The 24,524-nt window shown below is 37.3% G+C and overlaps 2 protein-coding genes across 3 annotated transcripts; one reads left to right on the top strand and one right to left on the bottom strand.

Annotated features, from left to right (window-relative positions):
- Nucleotides 1-23: 23 nt before the first annotated feature.
- On the bottom strand, nucleotides 24-14,894 carry CMC2 (C-X9-C motif containing 2). 2 transcript variants are annotated; one of them, XM_040075489.2, is made up of 4 exons: nucleotides 14,578-14,894; nucleotides 8,315-8,451; nucleotides 4,197-4,268; nucleotides 24-2,295 (listed from the first exon to the last, which is right to left on the bottom strand). In XM_040075489.2, the coding sequence occupies exons 2-4, from the start codon at nucleotides 8,393-8,395 to the stop codon at nucleotides 2,221-2,223; spliced, it is 228 nt and encodes a 75-aa protein (XP_039931423.1). In that variant the 5' UTR covers nucleotides 8,396-8,451; nucleotides 14,578-14,894; the 3' UTR covers nucleotides 24-2,220. The 2 variants fall into 2 exon arrangements, with proteins under 2 accessions (XP_039931423.1, XP_039931424.1); XM_040075490.2 differs by having other exon boundaries at nucleotides 14,616-14,894.
- Nucleotides 14,895-15,017: 123 nt separating this feature from the next.
- On the top strand, nucleotides 15,018-23,525 carry CENPN (centromere protein N). The gene is made up of 11 exons (XM_040075138.2): nucleotides 15,018-15,186; nucleotides 15,767-15,948; nucleotides 17,028-17,073; nucleotides 17,629-17,685; nucleotides 18,098-18,174; nucleotides 19,191-19,367; nucleotides 20,072-20,173; nucleotides 20,726-20,780; nucleotides 21,181-21,293; nucleotides 21,895-22,018; nucleotides 22,309-23,525. Exons 2-11 carry the CDS (start codon nucleotides 15,778-15,780, stop codon nucleotides 22,422-22,424), a joined length of 1,038 nt encoding a protein of 345 aa, XP_039931072.1. The 5' UTR covers nucleotides 15,018-15,186; nucleotides 15,767-15,777; the 3' UTR covers nucleotides 22,425-23,525.
- The last annotated feature ends 999 nt before the right edge of the window (nucleotides 23,526-24,524 follow it).

The following is a 24,524-nucleotide window of genomic DNA, read 5'->3' as shown; positions in this document are numbered from 1 at the left end:
AAATAACATTGCAATAAAGCATCTTCAAAGTCTACAGAGATAATTTTATTTCATCAAGCTCACTTTAGGAAACAAGGAAAAAACCCACATTTACTATTTCACCCTTACCCCTTCCTCTGTCAGATACACCATCAGTATTATTGCACTATTCGAGATCAAATTAGCAACATGAACTCTCTGTCAAACAAAAGGAACAAAACCCACAGGAATCAATGGGCACTCTCATATCACACTACTAGTGGGCAATTAGCAAAGAGAAATAGAAGGAAGACCATGATCAGACTGTCACTAGGCAAACAAAGCTGATCTGTAAAATAGATTTATAAATAAGTGCAGTTGAAAGTATCAATAGGAATTGTGTGTGCCATTTGGTCTTTCATTCACTAAGCACATTGATCTTTGCAAACATGATTCTGACTAATGAGCTGTGTTAAGTGGCTCTTGGTTTCTTATTTTGTTGCTGTGTGAAAGATTGGGACTCACAGAAGCTGATTAAAGAAACAAAAGCTTCAGTGCTTCTGCACTCAGATATCAGCTCCTCAACCTAATCTCTGGAACGATTCTCAATTTATTTATTTACTTAAAGACTACAAATCCTATTTAAGAGCTTGCCTGAAGTAGGTTGTGTCATCTCAGATGGAAGAAGTATCATGGATGCAGAGTTCCCAGACAGGGGAGTTCACTACAAAGTACTCTTTGAAAATACTCTGAAAAGTACCAATAAAGGCTGCACCACTTCCAACCATTCAAGTATTCAAACAGTGCATCGTTTACTTGTTCTAAGAAACAGAGTGTCAAGATGCAGAAACAATTGCTTCAGCACTGCTTGCAGTTTTTACTGAAAACATCTGTGGTTTAATTTTACCAATTTAATTGGGTCCATCCAGGTATTGAAAAATAACTAAAATTATTCTATCTAATTCACCTTTCAAAACAGCTCACAAAATACCATTTTCTTCCAAAAACAGGGGCATGTACCAATTTCCAGATTGAGTATCAACAACAGTTCTTAAAACAAACCATTAATTCACTGTAGAACAGGCACCTTTTTTCCAAAAGGTTTCTAGGTACTTTGTATGTTTGGCTCAACAAAATTTATTTTTTTATAAAAGTCTTTTGCTGCTATGCAGAACAGAGGCATTATTTAAAAGTAAAGTGAATCCTGCAGACACACAGAGAAGCAGCTCCATCACTGGACAAACCAGTGTATGTTTTGCTATCAAATCTTCTGAATTCTAAGACTTGTTCTAGGCTTTCACCAGTTTGATGGCAAATAAACACTTTTTATAGGCTAACAAGGCAACTTGGTAACACAACACACATTGACTTGCCTGAGAAAGTTACACTTTCATTTCAGTGTCAGCTTTTCTTCAACCTCAATAGTCATAACTTGACTTTACCTTTGTACCAGAGAAAATTGAAGACCTTTAGCTTGTATTTTTGGCAGCGCTCCTCTTCAAAAATCACTCAGCACACATTGATTGTACTCAATAAAAATCAAGGGGAAGCTTTGTAAATCCCTGGAAATGTTCCATTCTAAATTTCTAAAGCCGCTTGCTTTGGGTATGATGAACAAATTGTCTTACAACAGTCTACATTGTACATATGGTTGGCAGGGAGGATTTGTAATCTTCTCAGCTGAAGACAGTAGCTTCATCCTTTTAGCTCCAATAAAAATACTCCAATTATTCCCTGATAGACAATTTCCAATTTCAAGCCACATCTGTTTAAAATTTCTTTTTCCTAATCCATTTAAGAAGTGTCATCCCAACATTACAAAAAGTGATGGGAAAAGTAATATCGTGTTTTGCAATGAAAAACAAAACAAAAAACTCCCACGAAACCCAAGATATGAAAGAGAAACTGCTAAACACAAGGAAATAAATGCAACTCAGTACAAAGCAGGGAACACAGCTGCCCTGAACACACAGTACCTCACACACACCAACTCCTCATTGGTGTGTGTGAGGTACTATGCCAGAACAAAACCTTGCCACAGTAGTTCTCTCTCAGAGGACAAAAATTAAGTTAGGTTGTGAGCGATGTATTGTATTTATTTTTTCACAATTTGCCTTGTTGGGAATGAATTGGTATTAGATTCATTTATTTTGTCACCATTTCACAAACCACAGGCTGAACACTGGTGATGAAACACAAGTATTCTGTCAGCTTCCAAGTGAACGTCCCTCTGGAGCTGCAGCTGTCCAGCCACAGCACAGCTCACTTCTCTGAAGCTCTGTGAGCATTTATTATCTTCTGTCGTTTCTCCCGGTTTCTGCGCCTGTTTTCTTCATACTGGAAGATAGATAAGGAGATTAATAGATCAGCTGTTATCATTTAACAGGTGTATCAAATTTAAAACTGTAGAGAGCATTTTTTACCCAGGAACAGAAACAATATATTTGACTGATGCGTTAGAAATACAGCTCGTTAATATCTAGATATAGGTTCACTTTTACTTTGAAATTGACATTTATTCCATTAAAATATAGGTTTCTAAGTTTGAGGTTATTAAGCTACAGAGTATTAGAACATTCTAATAAAGAATATTCAGTTAATCTTAAGGAGGAACTTAATTATACAGTGATCTAACATATGACAACTACACTTCACATACGAACTAGGAAAAAACGTTGCACTGGAGCTATTCTAGAGAACAGGTCAAGCTTTTTTCCTTTTACAAGACAATGATTAATGTGTATCTATCTTCTGAAACATGAATTTGTCATCACAGGCTTGGTCTGGTTTTGATCCTTAATTAATTATATGCACAGATAAAGCAGGATACCAAGATTCAAGGAACAAAGGCAAATTTGGATTGAACGAGGGTTAAGGCATGTGGGGATTTTAAATGGTTTAAACAAGAACTACAACAGAGGCAGGACTCCAGAGTGAAATGGAATCAAGAAAGCCTTCACAGTTAAGATATACATGTATACGATCACCATGCTTTCAAGTATGCCCCTGCACTAGCAGAAGCTTGAAGAGCCTTTCTTTCACTGCAAACAAAAAGGAAACATTTTCATGGCTCAAATAAATGAAAAATTAAAAATCAATGCATCATTTGATATGTATTTCATGAGAAGCAAATTATTCTTGTTCTTAGGTTGGAGCATATATTTGTTCAATATTTTAATAATTGGTATCAAGAATAAAACCCAAGTAAGCCACAAATATTCAATTCTCTATATAATGTAATAAACTGCTAAAGAAATTGATTTTGAAAAGGATTTGCAGTTTTTCATCCATTATACTCATTGGTCTATAACTGAAATAATGACCCAAAACATTACTTAACATTTACAGAATGCTTAACTTTTTCCCTTGCCAATATTTAATTTTTCAATAACCCATCCATGTTTTTTATGTAGAATGAGAACAATGGATCTTTACAAGCTACATCTGTACCTATTCAATATCTGTGATCAACCTTTCAGGGGCTTCCTAATAATGGCATATCAATATAAGCACATTTTAAGAAGGCAGACAAATATAATCATCAAGAACTCCTTTAATGTAAAGGCTTCAATGGAAGAAAAAATAATAATGAGATTATGTGGAAAGAAACTTTTTAGCATGGTGAAATATATGTAAAAATTAGTAAGTACAGTTTCAAGTTAAAAGGTGTGTGAAATGGTCATTTATATGTTGTCATGTAGGTACAACCGCCATAAATATAAAGAACACTCTTCTGAAAATGAGCTTATTAAAACAGTTAATCCACTTAAACTCCCATAGTCTTCATTCCTTCATATCTGCAGATATTTTCATTGAGGGCCTAACTCAGCAACTCATTAAGCAGTTTCAGTCAGTGTAACTGACTTCAGCTTTAAGTGTTACTTATGCAGAGGTAACCATTACTGCTTTATATTAAATTCTGTGCAAATACCACTACTAAAAAAAAAAATTAAGAAAAAAGTCAGAAGCAATCTGTGAAGTGTCAGTTCCTATCTGCAATGTTTGTTTCATTAAAAAGTGTTTGCCTATTTTTGCATATCAAAAAATACACCACGCCATTTGTTAATGCCACATTTTACTTGACAAATTTATTTTAAAAAGTTTAGATTTGGTCTCAAGTGCCCACAGCAGAATGTGCTTACATTTATTGATTCATACTACTTAGTAAAAAGCAACTCTAGTTCTTTGCCATTTTTTATTAAGCATTTCATTCACAGTATTTATAATTTATTGCTTACCTCTTTTTTTAAGCACTTCCTCATCTCACGGTCAATATCATTGCAATGGCCAAAAAACTTCAAAACATTGTGCTGATGAGTTAAGGAGAAAAAAAAAATTACAAGTCAAAGATTTTTTCCTCTGAAGCTCTAAATTTATTTAAATTCATTTGCATATTTCAACACATCCTGGTCTTTTCCTTTCCCTTTCTTGTAAAAAGTGGTATTTGGTAACATTTTCACCAAGCAGGCAGAGGTTCAAGCTACTCCTGAAGCTCACTTGCTGAAAGTTAAAGGTACTCACCATGTATAACCAGACTAAAGGAGAACACCTAAGATGAAGCAATTGTTTAAATGCAGAACTTACATTTTATTGATCTAGAAGTCATTGTCACAACTCTCACTCACACTAGGTTAAATAAGGTACAAAAAAGAAATATTCTGGACTCCAGGTTGTGATGCAGAGGCAATGTCCTCCCTGCATTAGTTTTCATTATTTCTTTGTGACCTAGAGAGGCAAAGGATTCACTGCTCCATTATCCCAGCTACATGAAGAATGTCGTGCTTGCTGGTCCAGAAGATGCAGGCACTGGGCTTGACTGGAACATTAGAAGCAGTACAAAAAAATATCTCTGGATCTTGAGGTTAATAAATAACATGCATTTACCATCTTTATGGCACAGCTCAATTGTGGGCCTTACACACATTTAAGTGTTCCTAAGTTTCTAAAAAACTGCAGGCCTTGTCCTCATGAGGGCTCTCCATGGTATTCACCATAAAAATCTGTCCTCTTAGCCAGGATTTCTTAAAGCAATTCCACACTACCGGGCATTAAACCACTCTCGGAATGCTTGGCTGTAGGACTGCTTTCTCAGGGGGATGCTTGTGCCATGCCACAGAATCTCCTGGCAGAACCTGGCAGCAGAGCATCCAAGTGATCTAGGAGACCTGAAGGAGGGGGCTTTTAGTAGATATTTGCAGCTATACAATGAATGGAGACAACTCAGCCTATCTTGCAGACAGCTAATGAATTTAAATTCAAAAGACCCAGAAGAACAAAACAGATGCAAATGAAGTCCCTTCCATATTTCAGAGTTCCCACCTATGTGCATTTCCATAGCTGACCAGCAGCGGGGTGGATTCATACAAGTGATACATGAACACTATTAGATTCAAACAATGAACAGGATCTCAGCCAATAGAATAAAACTGAAGTAAGAGTGGGTTAACAAAGTCTATGACAAACACTTAACTATTGAAGTGCTATAATTAGGTTGTTTATACCTCTGTGATTTATAAAGGGCATCAGATGACTCTGAAGCAGTTGCACAGAGTAAGTGGTCACTTTACTGCACACCGATCTTGCTTTTACAACATATTCATTCCAGCTAAAATGGATTTAATTTCGGATTCTACTCGCATATCTGCATGTTAAATTTCAAGGCCAATGCTCAAGCTAACTCCACTCTGAGCAGTGCATACAGTGGATTTAATCTATGTTTATTTAGCCAGATTCCTAAAATGTCAACTTCTTGGCTGAGATTATAAGGGAAAAAAAGAATCGGTTTCTCAAAAATAGCTATTACACCCATTACAGTAATACAACTGCAAGACAACAGACATTTCTTTGAGCTGCTACCTATAAAAATTTGTGTATTTATAGCACATACTTGGCACCAGAGTGGAGTTATTAAAAAAAAGTGACATCAAATAGGAATCCCATTAACCTCTCCTCACTAGAAACAAAACTTGATATACAGGGCAGGTTCTAGATTAGGGATAAAGTAAATCAAATTGACTGCTGTGAAAATGGACACCCAATTAAAAAATAATGCTTTTCATCCCTCAGGAATGCTGATTTAAATTGCAGATGAAGGTTCTTAGGACATTCTGGCATTATAAGAAAACAGCAAGTAGTCACCAATAACTCATTAAGATCACTGACTTCAGATTTCAGTGAGTTCAATTTAAAAAGAATATTTCAGTACATTCCCCTTGAATTTCAAATGAAAAAGTGTTGCTCCCTTTCAACTGAATGTGAAAAAGTCGTCCTCACCCTTTCTGTTCTGAGACTGCCAGCACAAACATCCTCTCCCAGCTGAGCACAAGACTGACAAAAGTAATTCCCCTCCATGTAAAGATCAACTTCAAACAAAACCTAGAGAATATAATTCTGTGTGACTATTATTGCTGCTCCTAGTCCCTTCATAAGTCAGATTGACAATAGATTCCTTTGAATCACTTGCTGCCAAGGAGTTCAAGTGCACCTTTTAGTTCCAGTTCTCAAGGCACTCTAATAAGCTACGTCACACAAGTCCATGATATTTCTATCTTGACATTCATTCAAAAACAAAAGAAAAAACAACCCACAAACAAAAAAACAGCCAACCATTCATTACTTGCAAGCAGTAAATCAATACTGCTGCATTCCTACTCAAATCACAAAAAGCCCCTCTATACACACAGGAAAAATCTGAATGTGTTTTCTTTCCTCATTGGATTTGTTTTCACAATTATGAAAAAATAATTACAACACTCTCAGTTTATATTGCTTACATGCTGCCTATTCTCCTAACTGATGGTCTTTTGGCAATCCTTTTGATACTGTAGTAGTTAATGCACGTGTAGTCCTCTCACTTAATCCTAGCAACTGAACATTTACCTACATTACAACACTGAAATTATTGCAAAAAAAAAAAAAAATCAACTAAAATAATTAAAGGAAAAAAAAATTCTATAATCTCTCAAACTACCTAAAGCATTTTTAGGCAAATTAAAATTTCTGCTCAGAAGAAAAGCGTAAGTCCTACATTTAATTCAACTTTTAAAGCTTGGAGATGTTCTCTACAGGAGCAGTGGAATGGAAAGTACCACCTATGAGATGGTATCAACAGTCTGCAGTGTGCTTTTGTTTCAAGATACTCCTCTCCAAGTGCCAATACTCCCTGCAAATGAAATTTAGTATTAAAACTCTGCTCCCTTCACTGCTGTAATTTAGAAACCATAAGAAAGTGTGGTGCTGAAAATGTTTTTTAATATGTTACTTTAGCCACATTAAAATCTTGTAAAAATGTTGCTACTCCTCTTTCAGATAAAATGTCTTCTCTTACATTTTGTGAATTATCAGCCTTATTTCTCATCCTGTAACAGCATTTGGAAAAAAAATTTACAATTTTGTTCAAAACTGTAAAGCTACCATTAATATTGTCGTAGAATCTAATTGCATTAGAAAAAAGTATCAACATCACAACTAACCGTGGAGGTAAAAATATTGTAGATTACATGTAGTGGTGTAAATCAGGGTTTTCACATTCACAGTGAATATTTAAATATGTTTTTATCTCAGTAGAAACGATGAAATTTAACTTTTTTATGCAGTAATACAGCAAGATTATCTCTGCAGAACATCTATTTAGAATATACTGGGAAAATAATTAACAACGTTGCAATGACGCCGCAGAAAGCTTTCAATGCAGGGGCCGAATCTTCCACATCTCGAGATGCAGAAGATGTAGACAAAGCAAATTTTTAAAAAGGCTTTTAAACAAGTGAGATGACAATTCCATAATTCTGAAGCAATGAAGAGCCTGGAGAAGTCTGAAGACAATTTAGCATCTCACATCTTTGAGTAGGTGCCTGTTAAGAAGATGGAAGTCAAACAGTAATTCCCAATTAGCTCTCCAAGCACTGAACATCAGGCATGTGGCTGTTGGGATCCCCATCAACACATCTTATAAGCTTAAAAGCACACTGAAGCATCTGCCCCAGGGACAGCTGGAATACGGAAATGCCATGAGCTTACAAAAGGAGGGCATTTGAAGCTGATTTTATTATTGCTTTTTGAGGGGGTACACAGTACTAAGAGGTGCAGAAGTTATTTCAGTCCTTAAAATAAGTCCCTAAGTGTTAAGCTGTAGCACAGAAAATTTTAAGGTATGTTGTATTTCCTAAATAAATCACTGGCGTGATTTCACATACAGTCATTAGACAGCTCTTCAGTGAAAACACACCAGCTATATTTCATGGCTGTTCTGCCTAGAGGAGGGTTTTCTCTCCATGATCATATAATATCATCACTAATTTATCTGACATTCATTTCCCCAACCCACCCACTCTTTTCTCTGCTCAACATTTCTTACCTCCTTGTGACACTGCTTGAGCAGACTGATAATTAGGTTACACTCTTCAGTGTGCAGATGAGGAGACAGGTCTGGATGCATCTTTAGTTAGGGATGATTTCAGTGCCAAAAGGACAAGAATCTGAGAAAATATCCACCTGCCAACATTAAAATAGTGTCACTAGCAAGTCTGAGTTAACACATAAGGTATCATCAGAGTGTTATCTCAACAATATTTGAGATCAAAATGCAGTTTAATGCGTATAATTTGTATTACATGGTTACATTCATTAAACCCAGCACACATCTGATCTTCTAAACAACCCAAATGTTAACAGTCAACTAGAAGTTTATAATCTTGGCTATCACAGACATAAGCACACAGCTGAGATTTTAATTTTCAGGGACTCTCTAGCAGCATTAATCTTCCTTGAACTCCAGATTATCTTTTAACCTTCCTACTTCAATTTTCTGCTTTCTTGCTTTAAAAAGTTGTGTATGCGATTTTCTTTCTACCTTTTACAAAGATTACAACAGGAAGCACAATGCTATTCCATTACAGCACTAGAGAACTGGCATCTTTTTTAGCTATCTACACACTTTTAAAAAAATCCTAATCCAGACATTAGTGATGCTTTAAAAACCGGTACTTAATCACTTTATCAGTAATGATATTTTTTTAAATCACTAAGAATTGAAATGCCTCTTCATGCCATGTTGTTGCCTCTTGCTCTTTTGCTATGCTCATTTGAAAAGCAATGGAATTGGTCTCCTACACTCCATCAGATAGTGGAAGGAAGCACTTAGGTTTCTTCCTTCATGTTTTCTCTCTGGAACATTAAAGGGGAACACCCTTTCCTGCAGGGTTCTGTGGGGAGGGAGTGAGTTCTTTAGTTGAAATGGATTGAAAGTGTCATATGACAATGGCTGAAGGAAGATGACATCTTTGTTCAGGAAGAACACCAGGAAGGGGAGGAGAAAAGTCCAATTCATGCCAAGACAAATGGGCTCATCTTGGTAAAATTCTATTTTTATGGTCCATACTGCCACTGAATTAGACAGAAGCCTGTTTGTTTGTTTGTTTGTTTGCTTACTTAGTATTTGGTCATTTCCCCATCTCCCAAAGGGATCACCTTTCCAGTTGCAATACATCAGGCAAACACCACTACAATTGTACTAAGCAGCCATCACTGTCTTAGCACTCCTGCCAAACAGACTGGACAAATACAAGTAGCCAATGGTCAGATTTCACAATTGCAAAATCCCAAAATTCAGCTGCAGTGCTGACAGTTATAACCTCCACTGCTATTCCTAGAAATCTCAAGGAATATATTCAGCTTAAAGAGCCACATACACTCATATATCCAGTACTTCCCATCATGTGTTCAGCTTAACAAAGAGTCAGATGCCCACAAGCAAACTTAATTTTAAAAATCCAAACATTTAAAAGCTTGAGAACCGTGAGAATATGTTGCACATAGTGTTGTAGTGATTTCTTCCAAAAAACCTTCCCCCATACTATCTGGAAGTCTAATATTACACTATATTTACTCTTAGCACAGAAGTTGTTGGAAACCGTACAAGTTGCTTAAGCATTCTTTTCAACAAATTAACAAATGAACCTTTAGAAATATGACAGCAGGAGCACGACTGTAACAGCAAAGTGATTAAGAACCCTGCTGTGTTACTGCCACCAGCTTTTGATTGCATGCCACACAAAGTCAATATGTTTTAAATTTATCAGTGGAGCTTTTTTGATAGCTCTGGAGTTAGCGTTCCCCTGAGAGGGTGACCTGCACAATGGCTGTGTGTTACTCTAACATGTGTGAACCCAGATGATTATTAAAGCTCTTCATCATTCAGCCTCTGCCTGCACTTCCTAAAACGGTCATCCGAGCTGGCAGTCTCAGGAGAAAGCAAGAGCAGTGTCCTAATGGAACAAGGAATGCACATCAGCACAGGCCAGGGAGTCAGATGGAGCATTTCAAGGAAAAATTCGTTATTTCTAAACTAAGAACAGTAATCACTGCCACTGTTTGCAGAAGTATCCTCAGTGGATGAAAGCCACCAAAGCCACAAACAGAGGTGTTGGTGCACTTCATTAGTCAAACGCCTTCTAACAACTCCTAGGGATTTTCCAATAGTGCCTCTTGTAGAACAGATCCCACAAATCAAAGGTCTTAACTGTCCTACCAGTTCATAGATCAGTACTCCTGAAACTTTCAAGTAACAGTCAATATTAGAATGTTTCAAGATCTAGCACTCAGTTCTTGTAGGATGTGATGGACTAAGTCACAAAACATCTTTCTGTGCTTCCTTGGAGGCTTTAAGCATTTCTCAAGCTCTGATGGAGCAGCGTTCCCAGTGCTCAATGTTAAACTGATGTTTAGAATGTCAGATTACACAGTGGTCTATAAATGAGCAGGGAAGGCTGAAATCTTTTTGCTGGAGGGGAATGACTGACAAACCAAAGAGTTTCAAGAGAAACAATAATGTGTGTGAAGAAAGGACATTGGTTTCCTTAGTTTCTTTTTAATAACATTCTAATGAAAAATAAGAATTGCAAGTTGCCATCTTACCAGACCTTAAATCCAAATGAACAGAATTTTATATGGGTGGTAGCTTATTGGGACTTGATAGATAAAAGAATACTGGGAAGACAAAACAAAGGAAAAAAAAAAAAATCCCAGGAAAAAAATGTGAATAAGCAATATAAATTGCTCTGAGGAAACTACTAACAGAAATGCAGGGTAAAGAAAGCCAAAGTAAACACACAATTTCTGCACAAGAAATACTGGAAGTGAAGTAAAAGAAGAATATTTAGAAAATACAGGAATTGCTTTAGAACTGCAAAATGCTAAGCAAATGTTAAGATCTTTAGTGAATATTTGGAGAGAAGTACAGAAATTATCTTTTTCCGTAGTGGCACTGACACATTTCACTGGTTTGCACAGAAATATTCTGCCCTTTAATGTGTTTGATATGAGACTCAGTGCAATTTTTTCTTCCTCAATAAAAATTACTTCACATAGGCACATCCATGATTTGGTTAAAATACCTTAAAAAGACAAACTTCTATAAACTATCAGTCTCTGAACATAGAAGACATGGATAAAAATAATTAATTTTTCAACTTCCTAAACCAATTTCTAAACCTATGCTATTCTTCTGGGAAAAAAAAAAAATTAAGAAATTGTCTCATTCCAGTATCACATTCTGTCTGCTTTCTCCTTAAGTAGAGAAAATATAGGATATTCTAGCTTTATGCTTTCCAACCTAAACCAGATTTTTTCTAAAAAATCAAAGGTCTAAATCTGGAAATTCTCTGATAATGATACTGAACTCCCAATTCTAATATTTCTGTAGAAAAATAAGGAGATAATTCCTTGTGTAAGCAATCTTGGGGACACTAAGCATCTCAAATTTCCTAACAGCAGTCAACATATAAATTATCAAGACGTGATACTCATCCCTAATCTGAAAATTGATCTATACTTGTGTTCAATACATTAAATATTTCATATTAATTGCAAAAGGAACCTACATGTACTACAGAATTCAAATAAAACTGCAAACACCCAGGAAGTAGGCAGAAAGCAAAGGCTGACCCAAAAGAGCAGGGAAGAACACTGTGGGCATTTCATGCTTGACACCAAAATTTAGGATAAAACGCTCGTTTCTTTCCATATGCCAATTTCTCCTCCTGAATTCCTCAAACTTCCTGTGTGGAGAAACAAAGGGCTCAGTACATTCTCACTCCTTCCCAAAACCAACTATGAGGTCAGCATGTCAGGGAAGTTCCTTTCTTTTCTCAGAATCTCCAATAAATATGAACTAATCCGTTCCCTGATGCAGAAGGTAAACTGAATTAGGCTCCTTTCGTTTTGCTGATTAGCCCAGTGCTTAATCTTTCCATGCTTGAGGGACAACAATGAAGGGAAGGTTTAGGTCTAGGTAATTTTTGCCATGAGATGCTTTTTCCATATTTAATTAAGACATCTTAGAAGACTACTTTTTAAACTGAGCTTTACTATTTTTCCATTTGAAAAGAACACAATCTTTTTTTTCCCCCCCAGCTTTCTAAGGTCAATGGTAAAAAAGAAAAAAAACCCAAACCACATGAATTCACACACTGTACAGAAAAAATGATCTCTTAAAGCAAAATGCAAATCCTTGTTTAGCAACCCTGATGAAAAATTACACCTGAGCACCTGCACTGCTAATGATGAAGCTCTCTAACAGGAACACAGAACTCTGCTTTGCACAGCACCACAGAACATAAACATTTGCTGCAAACGCTCAAACAGAGCCCACAAGGCGGCAGCAGGACCGTGCAAACCTCAACAGGGATTCACAGCAGGGAGGGGAACAAACCCGCGATTCCTCTGAAGCCACTCCGCTCTCCACGTGCAACATTTATTTTTGCATTTAATGTCACTGTCTAACTTGAGCAATACAAAACGTTTGCAGTTTCACATTCTCAGTTACACAGTATTGTTCTGTTTGGTGTTTGGACATAAATACTTACACTCTCAACAACTTTTTGTTTACTCAAATCCTGTTTTCTCTAAGATTGTACAAATTTTTAGCATAAAAAATTCAGCTCCACACCTAACAGGCTGGTGTTTACCTCAAGTATCATTCGTGCCACTTCAGCAGAATTCCTGAACTCCTAGCGTTCTTTCCTACACAAAGAATTTTGACAATAGCTTTGAATACTGTGATCAGCGAAATGAGAAATCACAGTTGATGCATACAATTTCAACACCCGAGGGAACTCAAAACTCAGGACTTTTTTTCTACCTTTCAGTAACATCATTAACAGCTTCCAGACCAGGATATTAAAGTGTCACTCTATGCTGATGTCCCTAAGGCTATGATTAGGCACAATGAGAATGACCCTAAGCTTTTCAGCATCTCCAAGAAATTTAAAAATCCACTTTAATAAACGAAGCTTAGCTAAATCTTACAAAATCTTTAATCATGACCTCTTGAATTTTGGTCTCTAAAACTACACACTAGTTTTCCAACATTACTTATTAGAATGGAGGAAAACAATTTAGACACACATCGAAAGATATCTATGAAGACTAGAAAGAAAACAAAAAAAGGGTCAATTATGCCTACTTTGAGATCTTTTTAATTATGTAAAATGTACTTACTTTCCCTGAACCTAAAGAATAGTATTTTTTAATGTTGATTAAATAAGATTCATATTGATTTTCCTTTTACATGACCACTTTCTGCCAACAATTCAACCTCCCTCAGAGCAGCAGAATGAGCTAACCTGCTTTTAGTATCTGATGAAACTACATCATACCTGATTTCATACTTAGCAAAACAAATCAAGGTGTTAATCCTACGGAACAGAGCAGGTGGAACACCAACCTTTATACTAATTTCTACAATTTTATTTAAGGTTGAAATAGGTAATTGAGTAAAGCTCTAGAAGATATTTTCACTTCCTGGCAATTATTTAAGGTCGTATTTGTACAAGAAACATCAGCAGAATTTTGCCATGATTAGTGGGATATTTTTATTACACCAGATATTTTTATTATATCATTATAACAATTATTATTTATAATAAAATAATTATTTTATTCTACCAGATGTTTTTATTATACCACTGCACAGAACAACACTGTAAAACAGATTACTAAAGCAGTCTCTTCCTATTCCTATTGTGCCTTTGCAGAATATACAGTTAAGAATTACAAGGTCCATACAGCATAAAACTAAAGCACTGTTTAGTGGAAGGTGTCCCTGCCTATGGCAGGGGCATTAGAACAAAATAATCTTTGAGATGCCTTCCAACCCAACTCACTCTGCAGTTATATAAGGACAAGATGCTGTCACCAAATTCCTGTTTTGCCAGCTGCTCCCACCAGACCGGGCTTTATTCTATCTCATCTCCATTTCATTAATTTCCCAAAGAAGAACTCTATGAGCCTATCAGAATGCTTTTTCTTACTGTAAAAGTTTTTCCCCTTCAGAAAGAAAGGGAGCAAGAGGATCACATTTCCACGTTGGAACACACAGGCTCCGACCCCTCTGACAGCCCGATCCCGTGACGTAAGGCAGGTAGCACTCGGCAGAACGTAAACACTGTTTAGTTTACTAAACATGGCAGGGTTCTGCCGTGGAGTGCGAGGATCTGGGGCAGCTATTAAGGCCGGGGGGTCCCACTGAACCGGCCCGAGCTGTCCGCAGCCCCTCACTGCTCCCGGGAGGCCCTAATGAAGGGACGGGACACACACACAGGCACAGGAAAAGCAGCTTACGGCAGCCACAAGGGAGAGACCCGTGATCCCACTCAGACCTGCCCTTCCAAAGCCCTCCGGGAGCTCCGGAGGACGTTGCGCGGTGAGCGGAGAGTCCCAGAAGGTGGACCCGAGCTCGGCTCGGCACGGCCCTCCCCAAAGCCAAGCGGCTGGAAGGGAAAGCGGCAGGAGGAGGGGGGAGGGTTTCCCCTATACCCTCTTTTCCCTGATTTTTTCCCGTTCCCGCTGGCTCTGCCCGAGGCCGCCCCTCACTCGCCCCAGTGCGGGGAGGGCGCAGTAACTCAAGCGGCCCAGGCCGGAAGTCGCCTCAGAACGAAGAGCGCGCACGGCGCCGGCGCCGGAGCGGGGCGGGGCTGCAGGCGGGCGGGGAGCCCTGTGATTGGATGAGCCGGGCACGGCGCGGGGTCTGATTGGTCGGTTCGAAAGGCGGGCGCGGGAGCGGCGTGAGGCGGGCGGGCCGGGTTAGGTTCGTTCCGCTCGGTCTCCGTGTTCTGTGCGCCCGTGCCCGCTGTCCGAGGGTCCCGGACACTGATCCGACCGGACAGACAGCGACAGCAACAGCCCTGAGCGGCGTCCAGAGCCCCACCTCTCTGCTCACACCAGGCCTCGGTCAGTAAGGGAGACTTCTAAGGGCGTGACGTGATTTGGTTTGTTCAGCTTGAAGGACATGAGACTGAGGGGGGAACTCATCGCAGTGTACAATTTTCTCGCGAGGGGAAGTGGAGGGGCAGGCAGTGATCTCTGACGACTAGAGACAGGATCCCAGGGAATGGCATGAAGCTGTGTCAGGGGAGGTTTAGACTGGATATCGGGAAAAGGTTTTTCATCCGGTAGGGGGTTTGGGCACTGGAACAGGCTCCCCAGGGCAGCGGTCACAGCACCAAGCCTGACAGAGCTCAAGAAGGGTTTGGACGACACATTCCGGTATCTAGTGGAATTCTTGGGGTGTCCTGCACAGGGCTGGGAGTTGGACTGTGATCCTGGTGGATTCTTTCCAACTCAGGATATTCTATGTTCAGTGTCTATGTAAGTTATTGCATGTATTTTAGCTTGCCATTGTCTAAATCTGTAGTAGTGCCGCACTTGGGACTGACATCAAAGGCAGTTGTGCCGAGGTGCTGCTCTGTACGCCTTCGAAGGGAGCAAGTCCTGTGGCTTGGTCTGACCTTTTAACCTTTCATCTCTCCAGGTGGTTCCATCATGGATGAAACTGTGGCTGAATACATCCGAAGAACTGTGCTAAAAATCCCGAGGGATGAAATCAAGATGATGCTGGAGAAATGGGGCTTTCTCTCTGAGGCACAGCTGCAGACTCTAAATTGCCACCAGATAAAGGACAGCATTTCTCAAGAAGTTGTGCAACTCTGTGAGGTAAATTCTCTCCTTCAAAAAATGTCAGTGACATGTAGGATGCATGAGAGGCATCATGAAAAAAACCTGAAACATTAATCTTTGCCCACAACACAGCCTCAAATGGCACTTTGTAGTCTGCAAAATGTAAAGCTGAGCTGGTAACACCATTGATTTTGTCTGATCTATAGAAATGTAGAACGGACCTATACTAAGTATGTTTTGAGCTCTAAGTTACATATGGTAGATAAAAGCTCAGTATGCTAAACTTTGAAAAGTGGGTGTATTTCTAGACTGTATAATAAAGGCATTGATTGAGATGTCTACTCATTACAAACTCCTCATTTAAAGCTATTTATTATGGGTAATGATAGCACTAGTTTATATCTTTTAGATTTTTAATGCTTTGGGGTTTTTTCTTAACTTTCCTTGGCCAGAATTACTTCCATTGAGCATGCTGTAAACAAAAAAATTATATGATCTAACTCTGATTTTAGTGTACCAGGAATTTTTATATGTACCAGAAGTCTTTAATATCATAACCCCAACAGATGCAGTTATTACTTATATATGTTGAATTCTGTAGCTTTTGGTATGATTCCCTTTGAATTTCATACTCAAAATTTAGAAAGAAACTCTTAAGTTATTCTCATAAGATAGCAAATGCCTTAATTTAAAATATTTTTTTTTTCTGAAATACTTGTATCTGTAACAAATTGTCGTGTAGTTTCTTAAAAATCTTTTCTTGGTGTAGAGCATAAATAAGCAATAACCAATACGTTAAAACTGACAGTGAAATACTAGTCACTGTTGCATTGTCACAAATAACCATTAACTTTCTTTCTATTTACTTGTACATCCCACTGTAAGGATTATGTTCCTCTTGCTCTGCAGAGGAACACTTAAACCTTGCTGAAATACTTTTCAGTATTGATTTCCCAAAACCTGGGACCAGGTGTGCCTTTGAAGAGAGTGTATGTGCTGTGGGCTTCAATGAAATGTCCTTTAAACTACCAATACTGAGATTATTTTTCACTTGATAACCAGTGTGATTGGGCATTCTGGACCTGTAGTTCACTGTGCACTCTTGTTCTTTCTAGGAAAATTCTGCAGACATAAAGCAAGCAGCAGTTCTAGACATAATTTGTAAGTAAAAAGTGAATTAAAATTACATTTATTTTTTTCTGAGTAAGTTCATAATGTCCTTAATTACACAGTGATGACCCTTGTGGGGTGCAGGTGCATTTGGGATAAGCACATCACATTTTAGATGAATTTTATTGGATGTGACATCTTTTATAAAAAGCTCAAGATCAACAAAAGTATGTAACTCCTAACTCCAATATTAATTCACAGCATGATTAGATAACCTTTAAATCTGAAGGTTTTTCTAACAGTCCACATGTCTTACATTGGGCAGTTTAGGTAAAATCCTTCCTCAAACTTTGAACCCCAGGGAAGCCTTTTATTAACTGCTCACCAAATTACAAAAGAACTTTACATCTTTTTTAATTAAAAAAAAAAAAATTTGCTTTTATGATTGCTATGGCTGGCATTTTAAGAATGTTAATACACTATATTGCATTGTCAGAATTAATATTTTTAAAGTAACCTGTCTATAAAAGTTTTGTAAAATTCTTCGTTCATTTAATTCCTGTTTGATTATGCATTATGTTACTGAGCAATTCCTATTTTTCTCAGACAACCACATCTACCAAAACAAAAGAATGTGGAGTGTTTACCAGATGAAAAAATCAGGTAAAGTGTCTTTCCTTGCTGTAATCCCATATTTCTCAGCAGCTCAGTGCTGTGCTGCCTCATATCCTACGTACATAACCACAAATGTAATTTCATCTGGATTTTTGCTGTAGAGAGATTTTTAACATTTTACTTCAGCCTAGTATGGATTTTTCAGTGGACATTATTTTTAATGTTTTTAGAATACTTTCCATTAACTTCTCATGCAATTATTACACATTAGTAACTACTAATTGAACGTTAATATTTTCTCTGTATAACAATAATATGGGTCAGAATTAAAATATAGCTTTTGTTATAAAGTTGCGCAACTTCAATTTTTTTCTGCTTAATTCTGTTTAGCAAAACTAAAAACATCTTCTTGTACACACAAATCTTACTTCTGGTTGGGTTTTTTTGTCTCACGTAACAGGAGAAGAATTGGAGAATTTTGACATAACAGATTTCAAAAAAAAGTTTAAAAGAATACTTCGGTCTACCTTGAAAAATGTAAGAATAAATCCACTCTAAATTTACTTCCCAGCTGTGGTGTTAATATGTTGTTTTCATAACGATTCCTTACAGTTTAAGTCAACAATTAAATAGAATTATTCATTTGGGTATGATAGGAACTGCGTGTGAAATAGGAAAAATGTACTGCATCTCTGTTTTAGCAGCTTCACAATTATGCAGGAAGAAAATAAAATGTAAGTTTGTTTTAAAATGTGACTGGCTTGAAGAAAATCAGCACTTGGGTGGTTTTTTTAATCAAGTCTTTGCCCAATTTGCAGGAGCCTTTAGTTGCTTTAGCTCACCAGCTTCATGTGGGCAAGGGAATAGAAAATGCCTCTGGCTGTTCATCTGTGTCACCCACTCACAACAGGAGAGGGCAACAAATCCAAATCACTCTCACAGCCAATCAACTGCAGTTCACATCACCCTCTTATTATAAAGTTTTGCAATATTTGGGGGTTTTTGTTGTTGTGTTTGAAGTCAGCCTACTTGAGTCAAGGTAGAAAGAAGTAACAAGGAGCAAATCAATAAGAATAGAAATGGGAATGTTCAGACTGTTGATTGTGTGTTCTTGAGCAGTGATAAATATTATATTTGGGTCTAAAATCACAAGGTGATCAAAAGTTTAGTTTCTCCAGAAACTGACTTATTGGAATTATTGCTACTAGCCCTCCTTCTAAACAGACATTTTTGTGTTGTTTTCCCAAAAGAGAGATCAGTGCTTTTGTAATAAGCTATTTTCAACCTTCATAAAAAAATGCATATTGGTAGGAAGAAAAGCACTTTTAGAGTTTAAAAGGGGATTCTTCTTTTTATCCCAGTTTGTGAGGTTATTGTTTTTCTGTGGAAATTTTATTTAAATACAATTCTTATGACACTTAGTGGGGTTTTTTTCTTATTCAAGCAGTGGTACTAAATTATGTTTGGGTCTTGTGAACAGAGATGTTAAAAGATAAGAAAATCTTTGTGGATACCTAAATGTGTTGGTAAATCAAAACTTTTCTTTTTCCCAGGTCACCATCACCTTTAAGGAATATGAGGATAATGCAATCTGGATTAGAATTGCCTGGGGAACACCATATAAGAAACCAAACCAGTACAAACCCAGCTATGTTGTGTACCATTCACAGACTCCCTATGTCTTCATTTCTGCCTCAGTGCTGAAGAGCAACATGCCTCTGCTGTGTCAGGTACAGAACCAAACTGCTCAGACCCCGACTTCCCCACAGTCATGTAGAGCTATAGTTGGGTTAGCCTTTAAGAGGATTGGGAAAGATGCCTCATGTGACATAATTTGCTAAACTATGTATTTTATTTTTTTTTCTCCTTAGCACATGATAAAAATGAGGCAAAACCTAAATCTTTGGATTGGTGCATTGTGAATAAAGTCAGTTTATTGGGTTTTTTAGTGCTCCTGAATGTAATTTCTTAACCAAGTCTTGGGCGGTACTCCATTAAATTGTCTCACAGAGGTTGAAGAATATTAGATCAACACTTTTAACTTCAAGAACTAAGCATATGAGCTCATCAGGGAATGCTGTTCATTTCTGTTAGCTTGTGGTGATCAGCCTTGGCAGTATTTTTTCTTCTATTTAGAAATTTCCTCAAGTTTCCGTAGTAGCAATTCAAATATTTTATGATTCTGTTTGTGTATTTTTCAGCTGATAAGACCATGGGACTTAGCTTGTTAATAATGTGAATGCTTTTAAATATTAACCTGAGCTGCGTAGCAATGTCTGCAACATTTTTTCAGATATGAAAATCCTAGTTAAACGGCAGTTGCTTACCTTGAAACAAAAACATCACCATGTCTAGAGATGCTATGTTTTTTACATATTACAAGCACAGTGATGATTAAGACTGATGTTAAAACAATTTCAATTTTTATTTAAAGGCCCTGATTGTTGCTTCCAATTACCATGACATCCGTGAAATGGAGCTTCGAAGTCATTCTTTAAACTCCCTTAAAGATATTGTGTTTAAGAGATATAGCCAGGTGAGCCTCTTCACAAGTAAATCCTAAGATAAGTCTTGCTTTTTGTTTCAGGCCTAGTTCTCACCCCCTAGCAAGGGGGAAAAATCACCTTTTCCAAGAGACCATCAAGTTAAAATAATATTGAGCTTCTGAGGTCGACAGCCTTTCATGAAGGTAACATTGCAATGGGGATGTAATGATTTAGTATCCCACATACTCTTTATTATTGTAATTCCTATTTACAATTAGGCTAAACTCAGTCTAAAAATTATATTAACATCTCAGTCCTAATCTTCTTCAGCATCTTTTCATTAGGCTTCCTAGAGCCATGAGTTGAAGGCTGTTGGAATGGGTGCTTAAGTCTGCACCCATGTAAAACTGGTTCACAAACATCCTAAGACAGGCATTTTTTTTCCAAATTAGGTTGGCTTTTAGACTTCCAATAAAGGTCAAAATTTGGAAGATCATTTTTCCAGAATGAGAAATAAAAGGAAATATATTAAAGTTCTTTTCAGCTAGAGGTTCTAAAAGTAGAACAGAACTAAAATCTTTTTTTCCTCTCTCTCCATTTAGAATTTCCAAACTTATACTACTCCTCTGCAAGGAGAGAATGTAGAACCAGAAAATGGTATGTATATTTGAAATGTAAAGGCAGTTTAAATGTTATTCCTGCTGGCTTGTGAGATGAAATTGATAAAAGGAATGCTCCATTACCATTATGTTATCCATCCCTAATGCCTTAATACTGGCTGGCACTGGGAGAGGTCAGTATTCCCATGACTGGCATTGGACATGGAAACCAAATCCACTTAATACCCAGCATCTCACATTAGCTTGTGTTTCCCTCCTGGTAAGAACTGAAAATATAAATGATAAGGACAACTACCTTATCAAAAAAAGAGCGCCATGAATTCATTAAAACTATTACTTACAAATTTTCATTGGAATAATCTGATCAGAAAAGCGGTTTTACAGCAGCTGACAACAATGTCTTTCTGTTTTCTTTTCCATACTCTTTTCCCCTGCAGCAGATATAAGGATAGTTCAAGAAAACAGAAGTGAGAAAGAAAGAATCCACAGACTGAACCAGGGAGATTTTGGTAGTGGTCCCCAACCAAAACTCGAATTTGCACAATACAGGGTAGGAAAAACAATTTGATTTGGTGTTTTCTAATGTTAATGTACTGGTAGTTAAATTAAATTTCAAATTTAAGAAATACTGTGGGGTTTTTTAAACTTTAGGGAGGACATTTTAAAATAAATGAGTTCAAAGTCTCTGTAAGAAACAGATTGAAATTTGGTCAGAGTTTTAGATTGTGTTTCAGTCTTTCAGCCTTGCAAACTCAGCGTTTGGACCTGTTTTTGTAATAAAGGTAGGTTTAGACTAGCAGTGTGTCACAGCATGAGAAATTAGGGTTATTTTAAATACATGCAACGCTTATGCTGTGCATGACACCATAACTGACTTCTCGATGATGCACAGGTTTTATTGCAGGAACAGATAAATCAAAAATTCTAAGAAATATTTCATGATTTACAGTATTACTGAACAAGCTGCCTCTTGCTTTTAGTAGTAAACTCTGCCACATGGTGGCACCCTCAGATTTTACTACAACATTCCTCCAGCTGGAATCATGTAATCATTACAAATTAGAAACAGTCTTATTTAAATCTTTAAATATAATATGTAATAACAAATAAATACATCGCTTATACTCACTGGTTAAATTTTGTGTTAACAGCTTGAAACAATGTTTAAAAGTGATCCTAAAATGGATGTTTTGGATAAAAAAGAACCATTCAGATGTTTGGTCAAGTTTTCTAGTCCACATCTTTTAGAATCCCTGAAATCCTTGGCACCAGCAGGTAAGGGTTCCAGCTCTGTAAAATGGAGGGAAATTCCAGTGTTTTAAATATTTCTGTCATCTTACATTCTGCTTGTATTTTGCATAAGGGATCAACTTCCTAGTTTGTTTAGAAAGAGTCTAAATATCTTTCAGTTTATTCTTAGAATTACTAGTTTGTACCTGGATACTCAAGCTGTGATTTTAGTTTTAGTTGCTTAGTTTTGTGTTTCAGTTTTATTAACAGTTTATGAAAGGTAAATAATGGTTGAGTACAGCTGCAATTATCTCCTCTCTCTTTCTCTCTCCCAGGTATGGCTGATGCACCACTTTCACCACTCCTTACATGCATACCACATAAAGCTAGGAATTATTTTAAAATTAGAGAGAAAAAAAGTTTATTTCCAGAAAGTTTTGTAAGCCCTTAATTTAAAAATGATTCATAGAGAAGTATGCAACTCATTTATTGTTAGTATTAATCTAAATAGTCATAAGCTTTAAAAAAAATAACTTATTCTTTCTTAATACCTTAAAGTTTTTTCCAAATTATAGCACTTCTTGAATTATTTTTCCACAATTGTCTTTAACAGAAGTTAGCATTAACTAACAAGAAAAAGCTAGTTGCCAAGTTTAAACAGAGATGATGGTTATTTAAAGTTAAAATGTGATGAATGCTCTTAACTGTACTTTGAATAGTATTTGTGAAGTTAATAAAGACACAATAATAGCTGAAGCTATTCAGTTTGCTGTCATAGCTGTAGATGGCTGCAGTATTCCAGGTGGTGTTTCATATTTTGGGCAGAACACCTGCCCTGTTTGGAACAGTGGAACAGTCCCATGCAAATGGTTAAGGCTCCCTGGCTGCAGCTCCAGGCATTTTTTTTTATCTAAGTAGATAAATTGTATTCTAAGACTATTTCAGGGCATGGTGGAGAATGGACTTTTGGAATGTAGATGTCAGTAAGAAGCTTCCATCCAGCTTTAGGAGGTATTAATTCAGCTTCCAAAGTTTTGCTCAGAGTGCAACAGCCAGCAGCAAATACTTGAAAATTTGCCTGTTGCAGTTGATTTCTTATGACATTTTATGTTGGAAGAATACACTGAAAGAGGCAGTATTTTCTTTTGAGGAAGGTACGTGTTTTAGAGTATCTCAATTAATATTTGATCCCCTCTGACACCTTTGCCCATTGCCACTGGTTTTTTGCTTGGGGACAAAGAGTATGGGATCAAGATGGCAACATTCACTAATGCAAACAGCTTTGCATTGGAGTTCCTTAAAGTTGGTAAATATTGGTAATTGTATAGATATTTCCTGCTTTGTTTTTTGAGATTGATTCGATCTGAAGATTCATTTAGAATGTACAAGAGTTTGTTATTATTCTGTTACCTGGATTGTTTTGTATGTACTTGGTGTATGTAGAATTCCAATACACTTTGAATATCTCTGTGTGCAGAAGCAGCCATATTTCCAGAGGCTGTATGTGCACGTTCTTTAAACTGTAAATAAATTTGTAAATTAAGTCTTCTCATAAAAGTTTGTTTGGCCTGACTTGAAAACATTACTTATCATATACTGATTTTTGCTTTGGTGTGGTTTTCAGTGCTTCTATAACTCACACATGAAAAGAGATCTGGAACTGTGTGCTAGTGGTACGGATTTTAGGAATTCCACCTGTGTGATTTAAATGTTGCTTTGACAAAATACTTAACATAATGTTAGGATTCTGGAAGAATTCCAGGTTTGGTGTGATAGACATTAAGGGCTGGCTCTTAACATGCCTGACCATACTTCATGGATTCAGATCCATTAAGGTTCCAGCATATATTTCACTCTGTGCAACTTTGTTCTCTCCCAAATAACCTAAATGTTCTCTCCCAAATAACCTAAATGCCTGAGATGGCAGTGATTTACCATAAAGGTGAAGTTCCCAAGTGCTCTAGAATGCTGAGTACCTGGCCAACTGCCTCTTGTTTCTGGGAAAGGCAGTCTCCATCCCTTTTTTAACATCCCCTTTTTGGTATCTCTGATTTTGAGAGACGTTTCATGTGACTTCCTGTAAGCAGGGATATTCCAGGAACTACACAGCAGTTCCAGGCAAGGAGGTGTGTATTTATTAATTTGTCAGGAAAGATCTGCAGCTCTGGGGTTCCTTCTTGGTGAGAAGGTGTCCCCATTGAGGAGGTGAGAAGGTAAGGTGGAGGGGGAAATGTGGAGACTACTCTTGTCTTCTCCATTCCAGTTGGTCTCTTCCAGCAAGCTGGAAGTGTGGAGTTGGACTAGACGATGTTTAAAGGTCCCTTTCAACCCAAATTATTCTTATCCCAAGCAGCAGAACACCTGCAGCTGAGGGCACGGGGCTGCAGGAGGAACACACATCCTGGGGCTGTCCCTATGGCATAAATCTTACCCAATAGATGGTGTTCAGCTTTTCCCTTAAGTTGACCTCTGTGTTGTGTTGTGATTCCAATATCAGGAAGTCAGAATATTCTGAGTTGGAAAGGGACCCACACGGTTTGTCAAGTCCAGC

The sequence above is a fragment of the Hirundo rustica genome, chromosome 11, assembly GCF_015227805.2.
Source record: "Hirundo rustica isolate bHirRus1 chromosome 11, bHirRus1.pri.v3, whole genome shotgun sequence".
Taxonomy (NCBI): Eukaryota; Metazoa; Chordata; class Aves; order Passeriformes; family Hirundinidae; genus Hirundo; species Hirundo rustica.
This window is presented reverse-complemented; position numbering and strand designations above follow the sequence as displayed.